Source organism: Schistocerca gregaria, chromosome 6, assembly GCF_023897955.1.
Source record: "Schistocerca gregaria isolate iqSchGreg1 chromosome 6, iqSchGreg1.2, whole genome shotgun sequence".
Lineage (NCBI taxonomy): Eukaryota > Metazoa > Arthropoda > Insecta > Orthoptera > Acrididae > Schistocerca > Schistocerca gregaria.
The window spans coordinates 173,268,308-173,291,764 of NC_064925.1; the positions used below are offsets into that span (position 1 = coordinate 173,268,308).

Genomic DNA, 23,457 nt, shown 5'->3' on the forward strand with positions numbered 1-23,457 from the left:
GTAACTAGCCTAAGGACATCACACACATCCATGCCCGAGGCAGGATTCGAATCTGTGACCGTAGCGGTCGCGCTGTTCCGGACTGTAGCGCCTAGAACCGCTCGGCCACTTCGGCCGGCGAACAGATGAAATTTAAGTTGAAGCAGAAGTTTAAAATAAGGGAATTGGGAGAACTACGATCATACTTGGGAATCTAGATTTCAAGGAACAAAGGAGAAATGTATTTGAACCAAACGTCATATCTGAAGAGAGCTACAGCGATTCAATATGCAAGATTTCTACCGGGTCAAGAGGCACCTGTGGACGTTAATCTGGAAATCAAGGAAGGAAAAAAGGTCGATAAGCTATGCAGAGAGCTGACTGGATTTTTGATGTACGCAATGACAGCAATAAGACCAGATTTTGTGCTGTGGTCTACTTCTTGAGCAGATACCAAAACAGATCCTAGAATATGTGTAAGAATCTGGAGATCCTAGAATAGGATCTTGAGATATGTCAAAGGAACCATAAATATAAAACTAGGTTATCGAAAATGATCAAGAAGTTCTTCTGGCTTCTGCTGATACAAACTGTGACAAAAAGAAAGACGCAAGATCTACCTCTCGTTACCTGTTACAATTTTTTGGAAACATCGTCTGTTGGACAACAAAGAAACAGACCAGTGTTGCTTAGCGGCAATTGCTGCTGATTTACTCTGTCTGAAATACTTTCTGGAAAATATTCGAATTCCACTCCAGCTACCAATTCGTATATTCGAGGCGTAATCAGTCCTGTGTACGGTTACTGAAGAAACGGGAACAACGTCGGTTGAGGCACATCAACGTTAAATATAACATTGTACGTGAACTTCATCACCGCAAAATCATCACTGCCTAGCACGTACGTTCGGAGGACGATAAATCTTTACCAATGACGTTCCATATCCTAGAGTCATCGCTCTGAGAATTTAGTTGGTTTTATCTTAATTTTCGCTAATCTTAAATGCAGAATCATTACGTTGAGAAGGGCTGTTGAGATTGCAATTTAATGATTATATCTGTGACTTACGTTAAGTAATTTCGAAGATTTAAAAGCATGCTTGTTGCCATTTTTCGTTGCCCAGCTCGTTCAGTTATTTTCCTCAATTCAATGAAATCAACTAAGTTTTAACAATTTGTGAGCTATTTAAGTGTGAGAAACTGAAATTTTATTATGTATGAATAAACACAACTTATTTCCGCTTATAATGAACATTTTCTTTCTTTCGAGTTGTTCACTGACTTATTATGCACTAACTGTATAGGAAATGAGTTGCTGATTTCCTTTTAGCCATCGACACCCTCATAGCTTGGTCTCTGCGTGTGCAGTACTGTCCTGTACTTTGAGGTATTTGTAACCACATGGGTTCTTTTCCTGTTCTCCGTAGCGAAAGCTTCATTCTGCGTCTTAAGAAATGAGGAAACATACACCAAGGCTGTGCGGGACCCGTAGCACTGAAGAACTGCTATGCCCTACTCAGTTATGTTTGACCGTATTACACATATCAAAAAAAGTTTTGCATCACCTCGGTTCCGAAAGTTCCGGAACCTGTACAGAAAATCGGAATAGAGATCGGAGGATGGAATTCACGTATTGTATATCCATCACGGCGCCTTCCTTGATCACCAACAGCGTATGTCGGTCCCACGTGATGCCACCCGAAAACATTGCCGCACTCGTTGGACAGAGTGTCTAAGGCGTTCAGCCTGACCAGGTTGCCTCCAAATACGTCTCCGACGATTGTCTGATTGAAGGCATATGCGACACTCATCGGTGAAGAGAACATGACGCCAATCCTGAGTGGTCCATTCGGAATGTTGTTGGGCCCACCTCTATCGCACTGCAAGGTGTCGTGGTTTCAAAATGGACCTCGCCAAGGACGTCGGAAGTGAAGTTGCGCATCATACAGCCTATTGCGCGCAGTTTGAGTCGTAACACGATGTCCTGTGGCTGCACGAAGAGCATTATTCAAAATGGTGGCGTTGTTGTCAGGATTCCTCCGAGCCATAATCTGTAAGTAGAGGTCATCCACTGCAGTAGTAGCCCTTGGGGGGCTTGATCGAGGCATATCATCTACAGTTCCTGTCTCTCTGTATCTCCTCCATGGCCGAATAATATCGCTTTGGTTCTCTGCGAGACGCCTGGACACTTCCCTTGCTGAAAGCCCTTCCTGGCACATACTAACAACGCGGACGCGATCGAACCGCGGTATTGACCGTGTAGGCAAGGTTGAACTATAGACAACATGAGCTGTGTACTTCCTACCTGGTGGAATGACTGGAACTGATCGGCTGTCGGACCCCCTCCGTCTAATAGGTGCTGCTCATGCATGGTTGTTTACATCTTTGGACGGGTTTAGTGACATCTCTGAACAGTTAAAGAGACTGTGTTGTGGCACAATATCCACAGTCAAAATCTATCTTCAGGAGTTCTGGGAACCGGGGTGATGCAAACCTTTTTTGATGTGTGTGTTTCAAACACATTATTTACGTCAATACAAAATGGTAGGGTAATAACAAGTAAAATTTTATTTGCCTGATTTAAACACTAGCTTGCCATATACGAATAAAAATATCTTTTCACCATAAAACTGAAACAGTATTTCTGGACCCCTACCTACTTAGATCGTGTTCACAGTGAAACTGGCCACTTGACCAAGGTGCTCTTACTGTTGCTTTCATTAAGTGAAAAGAGCAAGGTGACCATTCTTCCAATTTTTTAGAGTTGCTCCAATTACCGGCAAGCATAGCTGACAACTGCCCACTGTTGCAGGTACTAACTTACACAATCTGTATCGAGATTGATTACAAACTGTTGTTGCTCACATTAAAAAGTAAACTGCGCTGTATTACGAAATTATAAGGTTTAAGCCTCTGGACAGAATAAAATTTCGCAACACAGTAGTTGTGTGCCCTTTCCCAGTTGGGAAAGCTTGATCTGGTGGTGCTCTTGCTTACCGATACAATATGCAAACTTAACAGCGGGAGACAATGAGCACACATGCATCTCTTAATGGGTTCAACATTAAACCACACACCAAAACTTTAGATAAATGGGTTGAAACATTTAAGATGCACCTACTTTAAAAACACACTTGCTGAACTCAAAAATTTTTGAAAGGAAGATTGAAACAGGTCTATCGGGAGTTTGTTATTTGCATTTATGGACTGTGTAAGTACTATGGTTGTCTCAAACGCTAATTGACAATTTGGAATCGCTTATTATTCACGAGCAGTCTTTGGTCAGTCTAGCTGTGTCGCTGGAACATGTGCAGCGAGTAGAGCGGGTGTTCTACCGTGAGGGAATAGTGAGATACATCTACATCTACATCTACATGACTACTCTGCAATTCACATTTAAGTACTTGGCAGAGGGTTCATCGAACCACAATCATACTATCTCTCTACTATTCCACTACCGAACAGCGAGCGGGAAAAACGAACACCTAAACCTTTCTCTTCGAGCTCTGATTTCTCTTATTTTATTTTGATGATCATTCCTACCTATGTAGGTTGGGCTCAACAAAATATTTTCGCATTCGGAAGAGAAAGTTGGTGACTGAAATTTCGTAAAAAGGTCTCGCCGCGACGAAAAACGTCTATGCTGTAATGACTTCCATCCCAACTCACCTATCATATCTGCCACACTCTCTCCCTTATAATGTGATAATACAAAACGAGATGCCCTTTTTTGCACCCTTTCGATGTCCTCCGTCAATCCTACCTGGTAAGGATCCCACACCGCGCAGCAATATTCTAACAGAGGACGAACGAGTGTAGTGTAAGCTGTCTCTTTAGTGGACTTGTTGCATCTTCTAAGTGTCCTGCCAATGAAACGCAACCTTTGGCTCGCCTTCCCGACAATATTATCTATGTGGTCCTTCCAGCTGAAGTTGTTCGTAATTTTAACACCCAGGTACTTGTTGAATTGACAGCCTTGAGAATTGTACTATTTATCGAGTAATCGAATTCCAACGGATTTCTTTTGGAACTCATGTGCATCATCTCACACTTTTCGTTATTTAGCGTCAACTGCCACCTGACGCACCATACAGCAATCTTTTCTAAATCGCTTTGCAACTGATACTGGTCTTCGGATGACGTTACTAGACGGTAAATTACAGCATCATCTGCGAACAGTCTAAGAGAACTGCTCAGATTGTCACCCAGGTCATTTACACACATCAGGAACAGCAGAGGTCCCAGGACGCTTCCCTGGGGAACACCTGATATCACTTCAGTTTTACTCGATGATTTGCCGTCTATTACTACGAACTGTGACCTTCCTGACAAGAAATCACGAATCCAGTCGCACAACTGAGACGATACCCCATAGCTCCGCAGCTTGATTAGAAGTCGCTTATGAGGAACGGTGTCAAAAGCTTTCAGGAAATCTAGAAATACGGAATCAACTTGAGATCCCCTGTCGATAGCGGCCATTACTTCGTGCGAATAAAGAGCTAACTGCGTTGCACAAGAGCGATGTTTTCTGAAGCCATGCTGATTACGTGTCAATAGATCGTTCCCTTCGAGGTGGTTCATAATGTTTGAATACAGTATATGCTCCAAAACCCTACTGAAAACCGACGTCAATGATATAGGTATGTAGTTAAATGGATTACTCCTACTACCCTTCTTGAACACTGGTGCGACCTGCGCAATTTTCCAATCTGTAGGTACAGATCTATCGGTGAGCGAGCGGTTGTATATGAGTGCTAAGTAGGGAGCTATAGTATCAGCGTAATCTGAAAGGAACCTAATCGGTATACAATCTGGACCTGAAGACTTGCCCGTATCAAGCGATTTGAGTTGCTTCACAACCCCTAAGGTATCAACTTCTAAGAAACTCATGCTAGCAGCTGTTCGTGTGTCAAATTCTGGAATATTCCATTCGTCTTCCCTGGTGAAGGAATTTCGGAAAACTGCGTTCAATAACTCCGCTATAGCGGCACAGTCGTCGGTAACAGTACCATCGGCACTGCGCAGCGAAGGTATTGACTGCGTCTTGCCGCTTGTGTACTTTACATACGACCAGAATTTCTTCGGATTTTCTACCAAATTTCGAGTCAATGTTTCGTTGTGGAACCTATTAAAGGCATCTCGCATCGAAGTACGTGCCAAATTTCGCGCGTCTGTAAATTTTAGCCCATCTTCGGGATTTCGCGTTCTTCTGAACTTCGCATGCTTTTTCCGTTGCCTCTGCAACAGCGTTCGGACCTTTTTTGTGTACCACGGGGGATCCGTTCCATCTCTTACCAATTTATGAGGTATGAATATCTCAATTGCTGTTGCTACTATATCATTGAATTAGAGTCACATCTTGTCTACATTCGCATAGTCAGTTCGGAAGGAATGGAAGTTGTCTTTTAGAAAGGCTTCTAGTGGCACTTTATCCGCTTTTTTAAATAAAATTATTTTGCGTTTGTTTCTGATGGATTTGGAAGAAATGGTATTGAGCCTAGCTACAATGACCTTGTGATCACTAATCCCTGTATCAGTCATGATGCTCTCTATCAGCTCTGGATTGTTTGTGGCTAAGAGGTCAAGTGTGTTTTCGCAACCATTTACAATTCGCGTGGGTTCGTGAACTAGCTGCTCGAAATAATTTTCGGAGAAAGCATTTAGGACAATCTCGGAAGACGTTTTCTGCCTACCACCGGTTTTGAACAAGTATTTTTGCCAACATACCGAGGGTAGGTTGAAGTCCCCACCAACTATAACTGTATGAGTGGGGTATTTATTTGTTACGAGACTCAAACTTTCTCTGAACTGTTCCGCAACTGTATCATCGGAGTCTGGGGGTCGGTAGAAGGAGCCAATTATTAACTTAATTTGGCTGTTAAGTATAACCTCCACCCATACCAATTCGCCCGGAGTATCTACTTCGAATTCACTACAAGATAAACCACTACTGACAGACACAAACACTCCACAACCAATTCTGCCTAATCTATCTTTCCTGAACACCGTCTGAGACTTCGTAAAAATTTCTGCAGAACTTATTTCAGGCTTTAGCCAGCTTTCTGTACCTATAACGATATCAGCTTCTGTGCTTTCTATTAGCGCTTGAAGCTCAGGGACTTTTCCAGCGCAACTACAACAATTTACAACTATAATTCCGACTGTTCCTTGATCCAAGCACGTCCTGTAATTGCCAAGCACCCTTTGACATTGCAGCCCATCCCGCACTTTCCCGAGGCCTTCTAACCTAAAAAACCGCCCAGTCCACGCCACACAGCCTCCGCTACCCGTGTAGCCGCCAGCTGAGTGTAGTGAACTCCTGACCTATTCAGCGGAACCCGAAACCCCACCACCCTATGGCGCAAGTCAAGGAATCTGCAGCCAATACGGTCGCAAAACCGTCTGAGCCTCTGATTCAGACCCTCCACCCGGCTCTGCCCCAAAGGTCCGCAGTCGGTTCTGTCAACGATGCTGCAGATGGTGAGCTCTGCCTTCATCTCGTAAGCAAGACCGGCAGCCTTCACCAAATTAGATAGCCGCTGGAATCCAGAGAGAATTACCTCAGATCCAAAGCGACACACGTCATTAGTGCCGACATGTGCCACCACCTGCAGCTTGTTGCACCCTGTGCTCTTCATGGCATCCGGAAGGACCCTTTCCACATCAGGAATGACTCCTCCCGGAATGCACACGGAGTGCACACTGGATTTCTTCCCCTCCTTAGCCGCCGTATCCCTAAGGGGCCCCATTACGCGCCTAACATTGGAGCTCCCAACTACGAGATAGACGCCGAGCAGAGGACTAGAGGCAATGTAGGCGTATAAGTTAAGTGCTTCTGTGTTTAAGTAAAATTATTTGTGTTTGTATATTGTGAAACAGAGGAGAAAAATTCTTTTAGTGATTTAGAATAAAATGAGGTTGGAAAAGAAGATGAAGAGGAAAGGGGGCAATATTTTTATTTATTGACACTGCAGTCGCTAGTAGTAAGAATCGTTGTTGAACGAGACATCCACAACAGAGGACTTTAGATTTAGCATTAAGGATTGAGTAATTTTCACTGTAAAGAATTTTTCACATTCCTTAATCATTTGTGGGGCCGGCTGCGGTGGCCGCGCGGTTCTAGGCGCTGCAGTCCGGAACCGCAGGATTGCTACGGTCGCAGGTTCGATTCCTGCCTCGGGCATGGATGTGTGTGATGTACTTAGGTTAGTTAGGTTTAAGTAGTTCTAAGTTCTAGGGGACTGATGACTTAAGATGTCAAGTCCCATAGTGCTTAGAGGCATTTATTTGAACATTTGTGGGAGTAAAAGTTTGGTGTTGATGTTGACGTGTGTCGATGTCAAGGAGTGTTGCAACACGGATTTCATACAATTAATAACATAACAGATGGTTTAAAAACAGTTTGTTAAAGAAATATTTCACGTAAGAGCACTGTCCACATCCTAGATCGAAGTCTTTCTATTTAAAGGAATGTCTCACTCACTGATGTGTATAAAATAGTTTACTTGTCTGGAGCAATGCACTAAGCTCTCATCAGTTGTAGTTAGAAATTTGCAGCTGGCGCACAGAGCAGCAAGCACCGCGTTTCCAAGCAATTTCACTACGAGGTTAGATATTTTAGTATCAGGATCAGTTTTCTACAAAAATTATCAGTGCACAGGACCATTTCATGAACAACATTATTTGGCAGATCAGTAACACACTGGGACCATTTTATTTAATTAAAGAGATTAATAGCATAATTCAGGATTTAATGAGTTTGCACATTTTTTTTTTAGAAATATTACAAAATAGGGCCAAATTCATGTTGTATTCTCGTAGGCAGATATATCTGGTTTCTCTCGCAGTTGGAAATGCACAAATTCACCCAAAGCTAAACAACAGCAATGTTACAACCAAGTCAGGACGAGTTCAAAACCAAACGCAAACAATTTATAAAGGAGACTTTCAAGGAACAACAGGATCGAGAAACGACACTACGTGAGCAACAGTAGAGACAGCAAAAGAATATCTCTGACAGCTGCAGTGGCGTGGCTGCTCGATGAGAGTACCTCAACCAATCACGTTACGTGACTTTGTATACATCTTCGTGGCAATGCCTCAGTGTTTTCGTGGCTCTATAGATGGCTACTGTTTTCGCCTGCAGCCGATTGCGCTTCACAACTGAAATCTGACAACAATATTGCAGCTGTCAGGGATCTTCTTTCACGACTCTTACTATAAATATTAATCCAGTGTGAAACGCAAGTGGTTTCTTGGGGCGCCAAGCCGAGAAAGGTGCTCACGGGTAAAGTATATATATGAGATGTATCATAATTAGTAGCAAAAAGTGATATTGTTGAAAGTAGTCGAGGGGGCGAAGGGACACCAAATGGTATGTCGCTCGTGTGAACAAAATGTTATCGAGCCAGCCCTGCGTTAAGCTTAATTCAAACTATCTGTTTCATATAGCGATGTACATTATTCAGTGTGGCGGTAAACTAACAAATCCTTATAGGTAAGCTTTGTAACAATACAGAGCAAAAAAATACCTGTATATAATATTGTAGCAAAAATCTGTAATAATGTCAGCTGATCAAAGTAGAACAGATCATGTAAATGAATATCGTGTGACAATTCGAAAGACATACAATGTGGTTTAACATAGTAGAGATACAATTAATGTAATCTTCAAACGGTCGAAAATACACACAATTTTGTCCCACTAATCTATTATTTCTAGTGCTGTACAACATTGCCCACAAATACCTAATCAGTATTATTATTTTCAATTAAAAACAGATAATGGTTGATTTTGTATCAAAAAACTGACCAGTACGGCTGCAGGACCAGCATATGTTACACATGCCTCCTGATATATTGCTGACTGTAGAGGCAATCATCACAAGCATCTAGTTCGCTACTTGGTCGTGTTGTGGGCTTCAGTCCAGAGACTGGTTTGATGCAACTCTTCATGCTGTTCTATCCTGTGCAAGGCACTTCATCTCCAAGTAACAACTGAAACCTACATCATTATGAATCTGCTTCCTGTATTCATCTCTTGGTCTCCCTCTTCGATTTTTACCCCCCACTCTCCCCTTCAGCGTTAAATTGGTGACCCCTTGATGCTTCAGAATGTGTCCTACCGACACATCCCTTCTTCTAGTTAGGTTATACCAGAAATTTCTCTTCTCTCCAGTTCTATTCATTACCTTGTCGTTAGTTAGGCGATCTACCAGTTTAATTTTCAGCATTCATCTGTAGTACCACATTTCAAAAGTTTCTATTCTCTTCTTGTTTGAATTGTTTATCGTCCATGTTTCACTTCCATACATGAGTACAATTTATACAATTACTTTCAGAAACGACTTCCTACTACTTAAATCTATACTCGATGTTAACAAATTCCTCGTTTTCAGAAAGGCTTTTCTTGCCATTGCCAGTCTACATTTTATGTCCTCCGTACTTCGACCATCAGTTATTTTGGTTCCCAAATAGCAAAACTCACCTACTACTTTAAGTGTCTCGTTTCCTAATCTAACTTCCGCAGCATCACCAGATTTATTTCGGCTAAATTCCATTATCCTTGATTTACTCTTGTTAATGTTCATCTTATATCCTCTTTTCAAGCCACTGTCCATTCCGTTCAGCTGCTCTTCCAAGTCCTTTGCTGTCTCTGACAGATTACTATGTCATCCACAAACCTCAGAGTTTTTATTCCTTCTTCCTGGACTTTAATTCCTACTTCTAATTTTTCTTTTGTTTGCTTTTCTGCTTGCTCAGTGTACATATTGAATAACATCGGCGATAGGCTACAGCCCTGTCTCCATCCCTTCTCAACCATTACTTCCCTTTCGTGCTCCTCGACTCTTACTCTTACAACCACCGTTTGGTTTATTTACTAACTGTAAATAGCCCTTAAGCTCCCAGTATTTTACCTCTGTCGCCTTTAGAATTTGAAAGACAGTATTCCAGTCAATATTGTCACAAGCTTTCTCTAAGTTTACAAATGCTATAAACATAGGTTTAACTTCCCTTAACCTATCTTGTATGAGAAGTCTTAGGGTCCATTTTGCTTCGTGTGATCCTACATTTCTACGGAATCCAAACTGATCTTCCCTGAGGTTGGCTTCTACCAGTATTTCCATTCTTCCCTAAAAAATTCGTGTTAATATTTTGCAGCGGTGACTCATTAAACTGATAGTTTGGTAATTTTCACACGTCTCAGCATCTGTTTTCTTTGGAATTGGAATTATTACATTCTTCTTGAAGTCTGAGGGTATTTCGTCTGTCTCATACAACTTGCTCACCAGATGGAAGAGTTTTGTCATGGGTGGCTCTACCAAGGCTATCACTAGCTCTAACGGAATGTTTTCTACTCCCAGAGCCTTGTTTAGACTTCAGTATTTCAGCGCTTTGTCAGATTCTTCACACAGTATCATGTATTCCTTCTCATATTCATCTACGTTCTCTTCTACTTCCATAATGTTGCCCTCAAGTATATCTCCTTTGCATAGACACTCTATATACTCCTTCCAGCTTTCTGTTTTCCTTTCTTTTCTTAGAACTGGTTTCCCATCTGAGCTCCTAATATTCATACAAGTGGTTCTCTTTTCTCCAAAGATCACTTTAATTTTCTTGTAGGCAGCATCTATCTTGCCCCTAGTGATATATGCTACAACATTCTTACATTTGTCCTCTAACTGTTCCTGCTTTTCGGGGTCACTCAGCCTCATGATGCCAACTGAGGAGCTACTCAACCGAATAGTAGTGGCTCTGGTCCAAGAAAACCATCAAATCGACCGGGAGAGCGGTGTGCTGACCACAAGCCCCTGCTATTATCACCCTCAACTGAGGATGACACGGCGGTCGGATGGTTCCGATGGGCCACTTGTGCCCTGAAGACAGAGTGGGGGGAGGGATTCCTGCTTAGCCATTTTGCACTTCCTATCGATCTCATTTTTTAGACGTTTCTATTCCCATTTGCCTGTTTCATTTATTGCGTGTTTGTATTTTCTTGTTTCCTCGATTAAATTATTTATCTCTTGTGTTACCCAAGGATTTCTACTAGCCCTCGTCTTTCTACCTTCTTGATCCTGTGCTGCCATCAATATTCCATCTCTCAAATCTACTAATTCTTCTTCCACTATATTCCTTTCCCCTGTTCTTGTCAATCCTTCTCTAATGCTCCCTGTGAAACTCTCTACAACCTCTGGCTCCTTCTGTATATCCAGATCGCATCTATTTATAATCCTGCCATTTTGAAGTTTCTTCAGTTTTAATTTACAGTTGATAACCAATATATTGTGATGAGAATCCACATCTGTCCCCGGAAATGTCTTACAATTTAAAACCTGGTTCCGAAATCTCTGCCTTACCATTATATAATAAATCTAATGCCTTCCAGAGTGTCTGCGTATACAACCTTTTTTCATGATTCCTTAACCAAATCATTATATTATGCTGTGTGCAAATTTCTACCAGTTGGGTTCGTCTTTCATTCATTTCCCCCAGTCCATATTCACCAATTACTTTTCCTTCTCCATCTTTTCCTACTATCGAATTCCAGTCCCCCAGACTATCTGAATAATTTCTATTAACTCACAACACACTTCCTGACTCTCCTCCTCATCTGCGGAGCTAGTTGGAACAGAAACTTATACTACTGTGGTGGGTGTGAATTTCATGTCTTTCTTGGATAAAATAATGCGTTCACTATGCTGTTCATAGTAGCTTACCAGCAATCCTGTTTTTTAATCCATTATTAAGCCTACCCCTGCCTTTCCTTTATTTGATTTAGTATTTATGAACTTGTGTTCACCTGACCAGATGTCCTGTTCCTCCTGCCACTAGCTCTCACTGTATCTAACTCTAACCTATCCATTTGCCTTTTTAAATTTTCTAACCTACCTGCCCGATAAAGGGATCTGACATTCCACGTTCCGATCCGTAGAACGCCTTCTTTCTCTTGATAACGACGTCCGTTTGAGTAGTCTCCACCTGGAATCTGAATGGGGGACTATGTTACCTCCGAAATATTTTACCCAAGAGGATGTTGTCATCATTTACCCATACAGCAGAGCTTCGTGCCCTTGGGAAAAATTATGTTGTAGTTTCCCATAGCTTTCGGCCGTTCGCAGTACCAGCACAGCAAGGCCGTTATGGTTGATGTACAAGGCCAGATCAGTCAATCATCCAGACTGTTGCCCCTGCAACTGTTGAAAAGCTTGCTGCCCCTCTTCAAGAACCATACATTCACCGTTGATATTTGAATTTACATTTTGTCATTTGGAAATAGTGAGTGGAGCTGTGGACGCTAAAAAACGGAATCCCAAGTGGAGAAATCGGAATATTTCCGACCCATTCTTCTGTTTGAGTTTAGTAGAGGGGTGACGGGAGCGGAGGCAGCCAGAAACATTTGCCACTGGACAGAACACGGGAAAGAAAATGTTTTCTCATGATGCTACTCCACGATAACCCCCACTCTCATTCTGCTAGACTGCAAAAAACACTACACAGGAGTTGTGTGGGAAGTCACTCCGCAGCCACCTTATTCATTTGATCCTGCGCACTCAGATTTTCACCTAGCGAACAACCTTGAATGAACTTCCTTTCCAGACGAAAATGCACTCCGAACATGGCTCGACAAGTTCTTTGCCTCAAAACACGTGACTCCTACAGTCGTGTAGTCGAAGAGTTACACCAGCGTTGCTAGACTGTTGTAAATAGTGACGGACAGTATATTATGTGTAACTGTTGTGTTTATTATGGAAAAACCCTAAGAACTCATACACCAACATAATAGAACAAAGGGTAGCTCTTTATCACCGAGAATATGAAGTACACATTGTGATTCATGTTCTAGGTAATCTGAATGAGCCCAAGACATGATACGAAAAATACAACAAAAACATCAAAGAATCACCCCTAGCTTGACCTACACTTTACCCACACCACGGTTTAAATGCCTCGTTGGGCCACCGAGGCAATGGACGCCTTGTATCACTTGTAAAGAGGCTGAATCACGATTCGTCGCAATGGAGTCTGCTACGGTCCAATTCTGTTTTGATGCTCCACTGGAGACATGCAGGTTTATGTGGCGCTGTCAGTATTGGCCCTTTGCGAGGAACTTGACACTAAATGTCCGATGCATGCAGTTTCCCCTGCACTGTTCACTCGGATATTGGTTGAGATGGACCTACATTTGCCGATGCCAGCAATTCTCTGTCGAGTTTGACGCCGACTGGCGAATTGCCTGTTGGCTTCGGCCGATTTTTGTTTGATGGTATTTCTGACGTTTCGCCAGCGTGAGTGGTTGACATTATCAAAGCTTCCATTGCTGCTGGTGGACTGGAGTCTATGTCAAGGCCGCAGGTAATATGTCCTGGCGCAGCAATGTGCAAGGACTTTTCCACGGTCATTTCCGGTGTGGTTCTCCTCTTGCAATGTCGTTCGATCCAGCGCGGGAATCCAGGAGCCGTTCTCCCTGAGAGTTTCTTCTTTCTTATTGAAGCTATTCTCGTGTTTAAGCATTCCTATAGCTTCTCTGAACAAGCGGGTGTGATAGCTCTTCTCTACAGCAATAACTTCCGTCTCGGTGAATTTTACTATGTGGTCGGTCTCACACAGCGCGTGATCTGACACGGCCGACTTCTACACCTGCCACAACCTGCAATGCCGCTTATGTTTCGTGACCCTGGTGTTGATTGATCGCCCAGTCATTCCAACACAAACTTTTCCGCTTATACATGTATGAGGTATATTTCGGAAATTGCAAGTGGGTCCCTTTTCTCCTTTTGCTGATCTGAGACACTCACTCTTTGGTCTTCTCTGTCGGTTTATAAATCGTCTTTACCCCGTGTTTGCACAACATACGGCCGATTCTGTCCGTTACCCTGGGAATGTATGGCAGAAAGACTGTAGCTGATATGTCTTTCCTGATATGTTACTTCGCCCAGTGTTTGAGTCTCTGACACTTATTTCTAGGTGTTACATCTCGCTATTGAAGAGCTGTAGCTCACGTATTCGTCTTTCTCGCGTTATGGGCGTATTATTCGCGCCTTTTTCCTGGCTCGGGTGGTGATTTGACAGATTGTGCAGGTATCTATCCACGTGTGTTGGTTTTCCATACAAGTTGTGTCCCAGGTTTTCACTGTGGTGGACACGAGTGATTCCCGTGCTGTAGAGAAGATCGTTACAGGTAGCAACGGGAGAATCGCACCGGTAATGGCCAGGGAAAAGCCCTCGAATGTTGGCGCTCCAGGTGCATATAATCTTCGCCCGTGAGCTGGACTCCAGTCCACCACCAGCAATGGTGAGTGAAATTTTCACAATGACAGCCACTCGTCCTGGCGAAATGTCAGATAAGCCCTTAGACAAACGTCAGCCGAAGAACCCAAAATGGAAGCCAACAGGTAATTCTTCAACAAGTGGCCACGAAAGACTTTGCCATTTTGAAACCGATTGTCAATAACAAGGGCTGATGCTCGTCTCTTGTCCGTTTCGGTTAGCATCTTTTAACGAGCATTGTTCTTACGGTGTGTTACATTACTGTGGCTGGTACACCATTCCTTGTAGTCGTTGAAGCACTAACAAGTCAGGCATCTACGTTCTGTAGTCATGGGCAAGCACAAAAACAATAGCTCCTTTCTGCCATTCTGTCTTATTTCCATATCATTGCTTCTCACTGTACTGGTCCACGTGGCTGACTGGCATATACACACCACTCCACAGCCATGACTCACTTCAGCGGTGGTGAGTCACACGACTGTCCGAAGTACACCATCAATAGTGATCCAAAGTACGAGTATGGTCTTTTAAGAGGTGACTAACATTTTGTTCCGTGATCTAATAAATATACAGGGCACCTATAAGTCACGCTAACATTTCAAAAAATCGTAACTTGGAAACTATTGAAGATTGAGCATAGTGGTTTGTTGTAAACGTCTAGCGGCTCTCGAAGATTTTTTTTTTCCATGTCATAATTTCAGTATGTGTCCCACTCGTCGCTTGTAGAACATCAGTATATTCGACTTCTTCCCATGTATGAGGCAGCACTGCAGCATCAACAGTTGTGATTGCTTCATGATTTCATGCACAAAGCGTAGGTATCTCATTGACTCGTGTTGTGTACACTCGGTCCTTGACGTAATCCGACAAAAGGAAGTCTATTGCTATGACATCAGGAGTGCGCAGGTCTCAAGCGATGGGAAATGTGTATGAGGAAATATGTCATTTAATTAACTCTGCACATTCAAACTCTATTTTTGGGATGCACCATCTCGCTGGAAGGTGACGGACGGCTACAACTCTTCGATTTGTGGTGGCAGGAACTGTTCAAGCACGTCCAGGTAATCATTTCCGATTATCGTTTTCTGTCTGAAGAAAAATAAGCCTATCGCCGTATCATGCATTACAGTACAGCAAAGTTTAAGCTTTGGACTCTCACAGATGTGTACACATGTGTTGTGTGGGTTTTCGGAGGACCAAATCCTAACGTTGTGGCAATTAATAGGCTCATAGATGTGAAATGTGGGCTTATCTGAAAACAGGCACTTTTCCCGGCAGTCATTGTCAGTTTCTATGGTGGCTAGCGTGGAATATGAGAATGCATACTGTTGCTGCAGTGCTTGGACCATTTATACTTTGTACGCTAAAAGGCATAACCGCTTACGTAACACTTTATCGACAGCTGATTTTTGCTTCCTGCAGTTCGTGTGGTGCACAACCAATTGTCTTCTGAGAACTGCGCTGAAATGTAGCTTGCACTCTCTCAACTTGTGCTTCCTGAGACAGGGGGGAGGGGGGGGGGGGGGGGGTGAGAGAGGAGGAGGAGGGGAGATCCACTTTGAGGAAGGTCTTTTATTATGCCTGTCTATATAAAACTTTTGAACCATCTAATTATGCTCATTTCTATCGGCGTAGGGCTGCCATATCTAGCTGGGACCTGGTCGGAACGCTCTGAGATGGGGTGCAGAAATGAAGTAAAAAATTTGTTTAATACAGTTACTTTTTATTTAGAATACAATTATATGGAACTTGTTACGAATGTTGGCGGTAGGTCTAGAAGGTGCTTGCGTCGTCGATACAGGATACGCAACATGCAGTGTCATCTGTCAGAACCTAATCAAACTTGTTTACATAAAGATAATTAAATGAAGCTGCATTTACATGATGTGCTAACAGATGGCGCTACTTCAGTTCCTGACCCAAACTTGTAACAGTATTTTACGAAATCCGGACAAAAATTGGGTCTCGTCGGGATGTCGAGACAAGAAGATCCATTACGGTGGCAGTGCAGATATTTTGGGCCAGATGGCAACCCTATACCGGCGGTGACAACTCCTACTAGTGTCGACAACACTGCACTACCGGTGTCACGGATTTGGATTCTGCATACTGGATGACACATCGCGCCTTTCTTTGGTCTGTCGCCATTTTGATGCATTACAAGTAAAATCTGCAACAAAGGACAAAGGAAAGTAACTCTGAAGTCTACTAAACGCTTCACAACAAACCACGATTCTGCATCTCTAATAATTTCCGTGTTAAACAATGGAAACTACAGGTTGGAAAATCAACACTATAAAGAAAAGATATTTTGCTACTCACAGTAAAGGTGACACACTGAGTTGCAGACAAGCACAATAAAAATTCACTTACGTATTGGCCTTTGGTCAAAGCTTCGTCAAAAAAGGAAATACGCTCATTCATTCACACAAGCAAGCTCATTTCACGCACACATGACTGCCATCTCCTGAAGCTAGGATCACAATGGGAATGAATGTGTGTGAGTTTCCTTTTCTGACGAAGGCTTTGGCCGAAAGCTAATGTGTAAGTGCCTTTTCGTTATGCCTGTCTGCAACTCAGCGTGTCACCTTTACGGTGAGTAGCAATCTGTCTTTTCCAAGATACGAAATTTTTTTAATGATAGTGGTACTTTATGAACACCCTGTACTGTTTAACTACGCCTCACAGCGTCGAAACCGCCTGATCTGAAGCAGAAGAGAGAGAGAGGGGGTGGGAGGTAGGGGAGGGAGTGAAGGAGAGGGAGAGAGAGGGGGGGAGAGAGAAAGAGGAGGTCCGAACCGAGGTCTGTGAGCACGTGTCCCTGGACGCGGTGGCCCTGGTGCTCCCAAAAGAGAACGGCCTCTGGCGCCTCCTGCAGCACGCGCGCCAGCAATGCGGGCCGGGCGCACGCCAGAGTCACGTTGTCGCCCTCGTCTACCTCCGTGGCCGCATGCTGCCGCCGTAGCATCTTCCGAACCACCTCGTCCGTGCCTGCAAACACGACACAGTCTCACAGACTATGAAGGCCAGTCCATATGCAACCTCCTGTCTGTACACGCAATAAATCGCTGTAAATCTCGTCCATCCACAAAACACAGTTTCAATCTACTGTCAGTCAGCCGTCTGTTGGTCTAAGAAGGAAATTTTAGCGGCAAGCACTACGCTCTCGCAAATGTTACTTCAGTTCAATTCATTCTCGTTGTGTATGAAATACTTTTATGATCTGTGTTTGCAACTTGTGTACGAAAAAAATGGTAACAAATTATGCAATGCAGGAATAACATACTAAATGGTCAAAACAGTGGCGCATTAAGTGACGTCAGTTTTCGCATGTGAATTCACTTAGCGAGTTCAAGGGCGAACCAGACGATAGGTGAAATTATTTGCTGCCGCGCGGGATTAGCCGAGCGGTCTAGGGCGCTGCAGTCACGGCCTGTAAGGCTGGTCCCGGCGGAGGTTCGAGTCCTCCTTCGGGCATGGGTGTGCGTGTTTGTCCTTAGGATAATTTAGGTTAAGTAGCGTGTAAGCTTAGGGACTGATGACCTTAGCAGTTAACTCCCATAAGATTTCACACACATTTGAACATTTTTTGGAATTATTTGCTAATGGACCGAGAGACATAGAGCCAAAACATTATGACCCCTGCGGAGCACAAGGTTGTTTTTATGTTGTCTTGTTGTCTCTGTAGAGTTGTGCAATTGGGAGCAAGGAAAGGACGTTGTTTGTTGGCCGATATCCTCTTTCTATAACACAAACCTTCCCCCCCCCCCCCCCCCCCCCATGAACCATGGACCTTGCCGTTGGTGGGGAGGCTTGCGTGCCTCAGCGATACAGATGGCCGTACCGTAGGTGCAACCACAACGGAGGGGTATCTGTTGAGAGGCCAGACAAATGTGTGGTTCCTGAAGAGGGGCAGCAGCCTTTTCAGTAGTTGCAGGGGCAACAGTCTGGATGATTGACTGATCTGGCCTTGCAACATTAACCAAAACGGCCTTGCTGTGCTGGTACTGCGAACGGCTGAAAGCAAGGGGAAACTACAGCCGTAATTTTCCCCAGGACATGCAGCTTTACTGCATGATTAAATGATGATGACGTCCTCTTGGGTAAAATATTCCGGAGGTAAAATAGTCCCCCATTCGGATCTCCGGGCGGGGACTACTCAGGAGGACGTCGTTAACAGGAGAAAGAAAACTGGCATTCTACGGATCGGAGCGTGGAATGTCAGATCCCTTAATCGGGCAGGTAGGTTAGAAAATTTAAAAAGGGAAATGGATAGGTTAAAGTTAGATATAGTGGGAATTAGTGAAGTTCGGTGGCAGGAGGAACAACACTTCCTGTCAGGTGAACACAGGATTATAAATACAAAATCAAATAGGGGTAATGCAGGAGTAGGTTTAATAATGAATAAAAAAATAGGAGAGCGGGTAAGCTACTACAAACAGCATAATGAACGCATTATAGTGGCCAAGGTAGACACGAAGCCCACACCTACTACAGCAGTACAAGTTTATATGCCAAGTAGCTCTGCAGATGACGAAGAAATTGAAGAAATGTAGCATGAGATAAAAGAAATTATTCAGGTAGTGAAGGGAGACGAAAATTTAATAGTTATGGGTGACTGGAATTCGTCAGTAGGATAAGGGAGAGAAGGAAACATAGTAGGTGATTATGGATTGGGGCTAAGAAATGAAAGAGGAAGCCGTCTGGTAGAATTTTGCAGAGAGCATAACTTAATTATAGCTAACACTTGGTTCAAGAATCATAAAAGAAGGTTGTATACATGGAAGAATCCTGGAGATACTAAAAGGTATCAGATAGATTATATAATGGTAAGACAGAGATTTAGGAATCAGGTTTTAAATTGTAGGACATTTCCAGGGGCAGATGTGGACTCTGACCACAATCTATTGGTTATGACCTGTAGATTAAAACTGAAGAAAGTGCAAAAAGGTGGGAATTTAAGGACATGGGATCTGGATAAGCTGAAAGAACCAGAGGTTGTACAGAGTTTCAAGGAGAGCATAAGGGAACAATTGACAGCAATGGGGAAAAGAAATACAGTAGAAGAAGAATGGGTAGCTCTGAGGGATGAAGTAGTGAAGGCAGCAGAGGATAAAGTAGGTAAAAAGACGAGGGCTGCTAGAAATCCTTGGGTAACAGAAGAAATATTGAATTTAATTGATGAAAGGAGAAAATATAAAAATGCAGTAAATGAAGCAGGCAAAAAGGAATACAAACGTCTCAAAAATGAGATCGACAGGAAGTGCAAAATGGCTAAGCAGCGATGGCTAGAGGACAAATGTAAGGATTGCTATCTCACTAGGCGTAAGATAGATACTGCCTACAGGAAAATTAAAGAGACCTTTGGAGAGAAAAGAACCACGTGTATGAATATCAAGAGCTCAGATGGCAACCCAGTTCTAAGCAAAGAAGGGAAGGCAGAAAGGTGGAAGGAGTATATAGAAGGTTTATACAAGGGCGATGTACTTGAGGACAGTATTATGGAAATGGAAGAGGATGTAGATGAAGACGAAATGGGAGGTAAGATACTGCGTGAAGAGTTTGACAGAGCACTGAAAGACCTGAGTCGAAACAAGGCCCCCGCAGTAGACGACATTCCATTAGAACTACTGACGGCCTTGGGAGAGCCAGTCATGACAAAACTCTACCAGCTGGTGAGCAAGATGTATGATACAGGTGAAACACCCTCAGACTTCAAGAAGAATATAATAATTCCAATCCCAAAGAAAGCAGGCGCTGACAGATGTGAAAATTACCGAACTATCAGTTTAATACGTCACAGCTGCAAAATACTAACGCGAATTCTTTACAGACGAATGGAAAAACTGGTAGACGCGGACCTCGGGGAGGAGCAGTTTGGATTCCGTAGAAATGTTGGAACACGTGAGGCAATACTGACCTTACGACTTATCTTAGAAGAAAAATTAAGAAAAGGCAAACCTACATTTCTAGCATTTGTAGACTTAGAGAAACCTTTTGACAATGTTGACTGGAATACTCTCTTTCCAATTCTAAAGTTGGCAGGGGTAAAATACAGGGAGCGAAAGGCTATTTACAATTTGTACAGAAACCAGATGGCAGTTATTAGAGTCGAGGGGCATGAAAGGGAAGCAGTGGTTGGGAAAGGAGTGAGACAGGGTTGTAGCCTCTCCCCGATGTTATTCAATCTGTATATTGAGCAAGCAGTAAAGGAAACAAAAGAAAAATTTGGAGTAGGTATTAAAATTCATGGAGAAGAAGTAAAAACTTTGAGGTTCGCTGATGACATTGTAATTCTGTCAGAGACAGCAAAGGACTTGGAAGAGCAGTTGAACGGAATGGAAAGTGTCTTGAAAAGAGGATATAAGATGAACATCAACAAAAGCAAAACGAGGATAATGGAATGTAGTCGAATTAAGTCGGGTGATGCTGAGGGAATTAGATTAGGAAATGAGACACTTAAAGTAGTAAAGGAGTTTTGCTATTTAGGAAGTAAAATAACTGATGATGGTCGAAGTAGAGAGGATATAAAATGTAGACTGGCAATGCCAAGGAAAGAATTTCTGAAGAAGAGAAATTTGTTAACATCCAGTATAGATTTAAGTGTCAGGAAGTCGTTTCTGAAAGTATTTGTTTGGAGTGTAGCCATGTATGGATGTGAAACATGGAGGATAAATAGTTTGGACAAGAAGAGAATAGAAGCTTTCGAAATGTGGTGCTACAGAAGAATGCTGAAGATTAGATGGGTAGATCATGTAACTAATGAGGAGGTATTGAATAGGATTGGGGAGAAGAGAAGTTTGTGGCACAACTTGACTAGAAGAAGGGATCGATTGGTAGGACATGTTCTGAGGCATCAAGGGATCACAAATTTAGCATTGGAGGGCAGCGTGGAGGGTAAAAATCGTAGAGGGAGACCAAGAGATGAATACACTAAGCAGATTCAGAAGGATGTAGGTTGCAGTAGGTACTGGGAGATGAAGAAGCTTGCACAGGATAGAGTAGCATGGAGAGCTGCATCAAACCAGACTCAGGACTGAAGACAACAACAACAACAACAACATAACACAAACTGCACGCATAGATTAACTAGGTTCTTTATTCATAACAGCAGAAAATTACTTAGCTCCCACAGTGGACTCGCATTCAGGAGGTCGACGGTTCAATCCCGTGTACGGCCATCCTGATTTAGGTTTTCCGTGATTTCCCCTATATCACTCAAGGCAAATGCCAGGATGGTTCCTTTGAAAGGGCACGGTGGACTTCCTTCACCGTCCTTCCCTAATCTGATGAGACCAATGACCTTGCTCTCTGGTCTCCTCCCCTAAACAACCCAACCCCAACTTAACTCAAGATAGTCGTTGTGGTACAAACTCTTTGTAATAGCCCACGTTAGCCTCACTACTGGAAGTATAAAGTCCGCTATGTACACTAATCTGGTCGCTATGTGCTGCTTAATTCTGAGCTACAGGCTGTGACTGCGGCTGCGACTCAATGACTAGCTGGATAACAGACTGGAATTCACTCAGTGTGACAAACGGCGACAGACTGGTGCGACAGACTGGTTGTCCTGTCTTTGGTGAAGATCTAAATACCAGCGGCCGAGAGAGTGTTGGCGGCCAGTTTCCTCCAAGTCTGTCGTTGTCCCCTCTCGATCTTCTCTTGCCTGGCGTGCTGGCGTCAGCACAGTTGTATGCTGCCTGGTTGTGCTGCGGGCACATGACACAGTAAGACAAGCATACGAGCAGAGAAGGGGGAATGGGGAATCATTCCAGCGACGATAAATGTTGAAAATGCGGAAATCCTCCCAATTAAGCGACTTCGGCAAAAGCCAGATTAATGTGGCCCAGAGTCTGGGAGCGAGCATCTCGGAAACGGCGAAGCTGGTAGACTGTTTGTGTCCTGCTGTCGTGAGCATCTATGAAACCAGCAGCAGGCAACAAGAAGTTGGAGGCTCACCCGTTCTCTAAAGCAGGACATGCAGCGATCTGTGGCATTTCTGATGAGCGAGTACACTGATGGCGCAGCCCCAAGTGTTTTGGAGCACACCATTGAGGACACAGTGCTGAACAATGTGTTTTGCAGCAGCGGACCAAACATGTTCCCTCTGTGATCCATGAACACTGTAACAGCTGGCATGGGATCTTCGAGACTGGACCACAGATCAATGGAATTGTGTCGCCTAGTCGGATGAATCCCATTTATTGTTAAATGGGCTGTGCCCAGATACGTTGTCATCCAGGAGAACAGCTGCTTGAAACATGCAGAACACCATAGACACAACGCAGTGGGAGCAGTATTGTTATATGCGATATTCATCTGGGCTTCCATGGGAACTGCGATAGTAATGGAAGGCACCATGACGGCTGTGGTCTACTTGAACACACCTAGGGACCACCTGTAGCCCCTAATGCTTGATGTCTTCTCCTACAGCGATGGCATCTTCCAGCAAGAACTGTACGTGTCACAAGATCAGAATTGTGCTCCAGTAGTTTGAGGCACATGACAGTGAACTCACGCTGACGTCTTGGCCATCAGATTCGGCTTATCTGAATCCAACGAAAGCCAACTGGGACGCTATCGGGCGCCAGCTCTGAGCCCACAAACCATCTGCCCGTAGGCAACTGATGGCACAAACCTTTGGAAACCTATCAAGCACATATCGAATCCATGGCACGCGGATTCACTGCCGAATCTCGTCCCAGAGGTGGACCAACCCGCTTTTAAGTAGGTGACCATGATGCGTACACTGCCTGACAAAAAAGTGAAATATCCAGAAGGAGATGGTGAAACAAAATGAAACACCCGTGCCCAGCAAGAGTCCACGACCTTCCCCCAACAGCAAATATGTAGGACAAGCTTGGATGTCAATTTAATCAAAGCGCCAGTGTCCAGGATACAAATGACTGTTACGACAGTCCTGGGCCAGCTTGCATTAAAGTGCGAGTCATTTCGACGGCGGTCGAGTTTAGGTTTATTCTGCGCATCTGACGCCACAAAACACAGGCGATAGCAAGGAAATTCATTCTCACTAACCGCTTTTTCGCAATAAAGAACAGCGGTGATTCTTTATTTCGTATTGTACTTCGACGAAACGTGAGTAATTCATAGTCATACCAACAGTGTTTGTCGGTATTTTGCGTGACACTTTAAAGCCCTACAGGAGTTCTGTTGAATCACGAGCTGCGTTAGCGTAATGGTCAAGGTGTTG

The 23,457-nt window shown here is 43.5% G+C and overlaps 1 protein-coding gene across 1 annotated transcript in view; it reads right to left on the minus strand.

Moving 5' to 3' along the window:
• Positions 1-286: 286 nt before the first annotated feature.
• LOC126278785 (uncharacterized) overlaps positions 287-23,457 on the minus strand; it is a 268,939-nt gene continuing 245,768 nt past the window's right edge. The window contains exons 20-21 of the mRNA XM_049979062.1: positions 17,046-17,237; positions 287-444 (exon numbers count right to left, since the gene is read on the minus strand). Coding sequence (XP_049835019.1) covers positions 287-444; positions 17,046-17,237 — 350 coding nt within the window. The remainder of the gene's footprint in view (positions 445-17,045; positions 17,238-23,457) is intronic.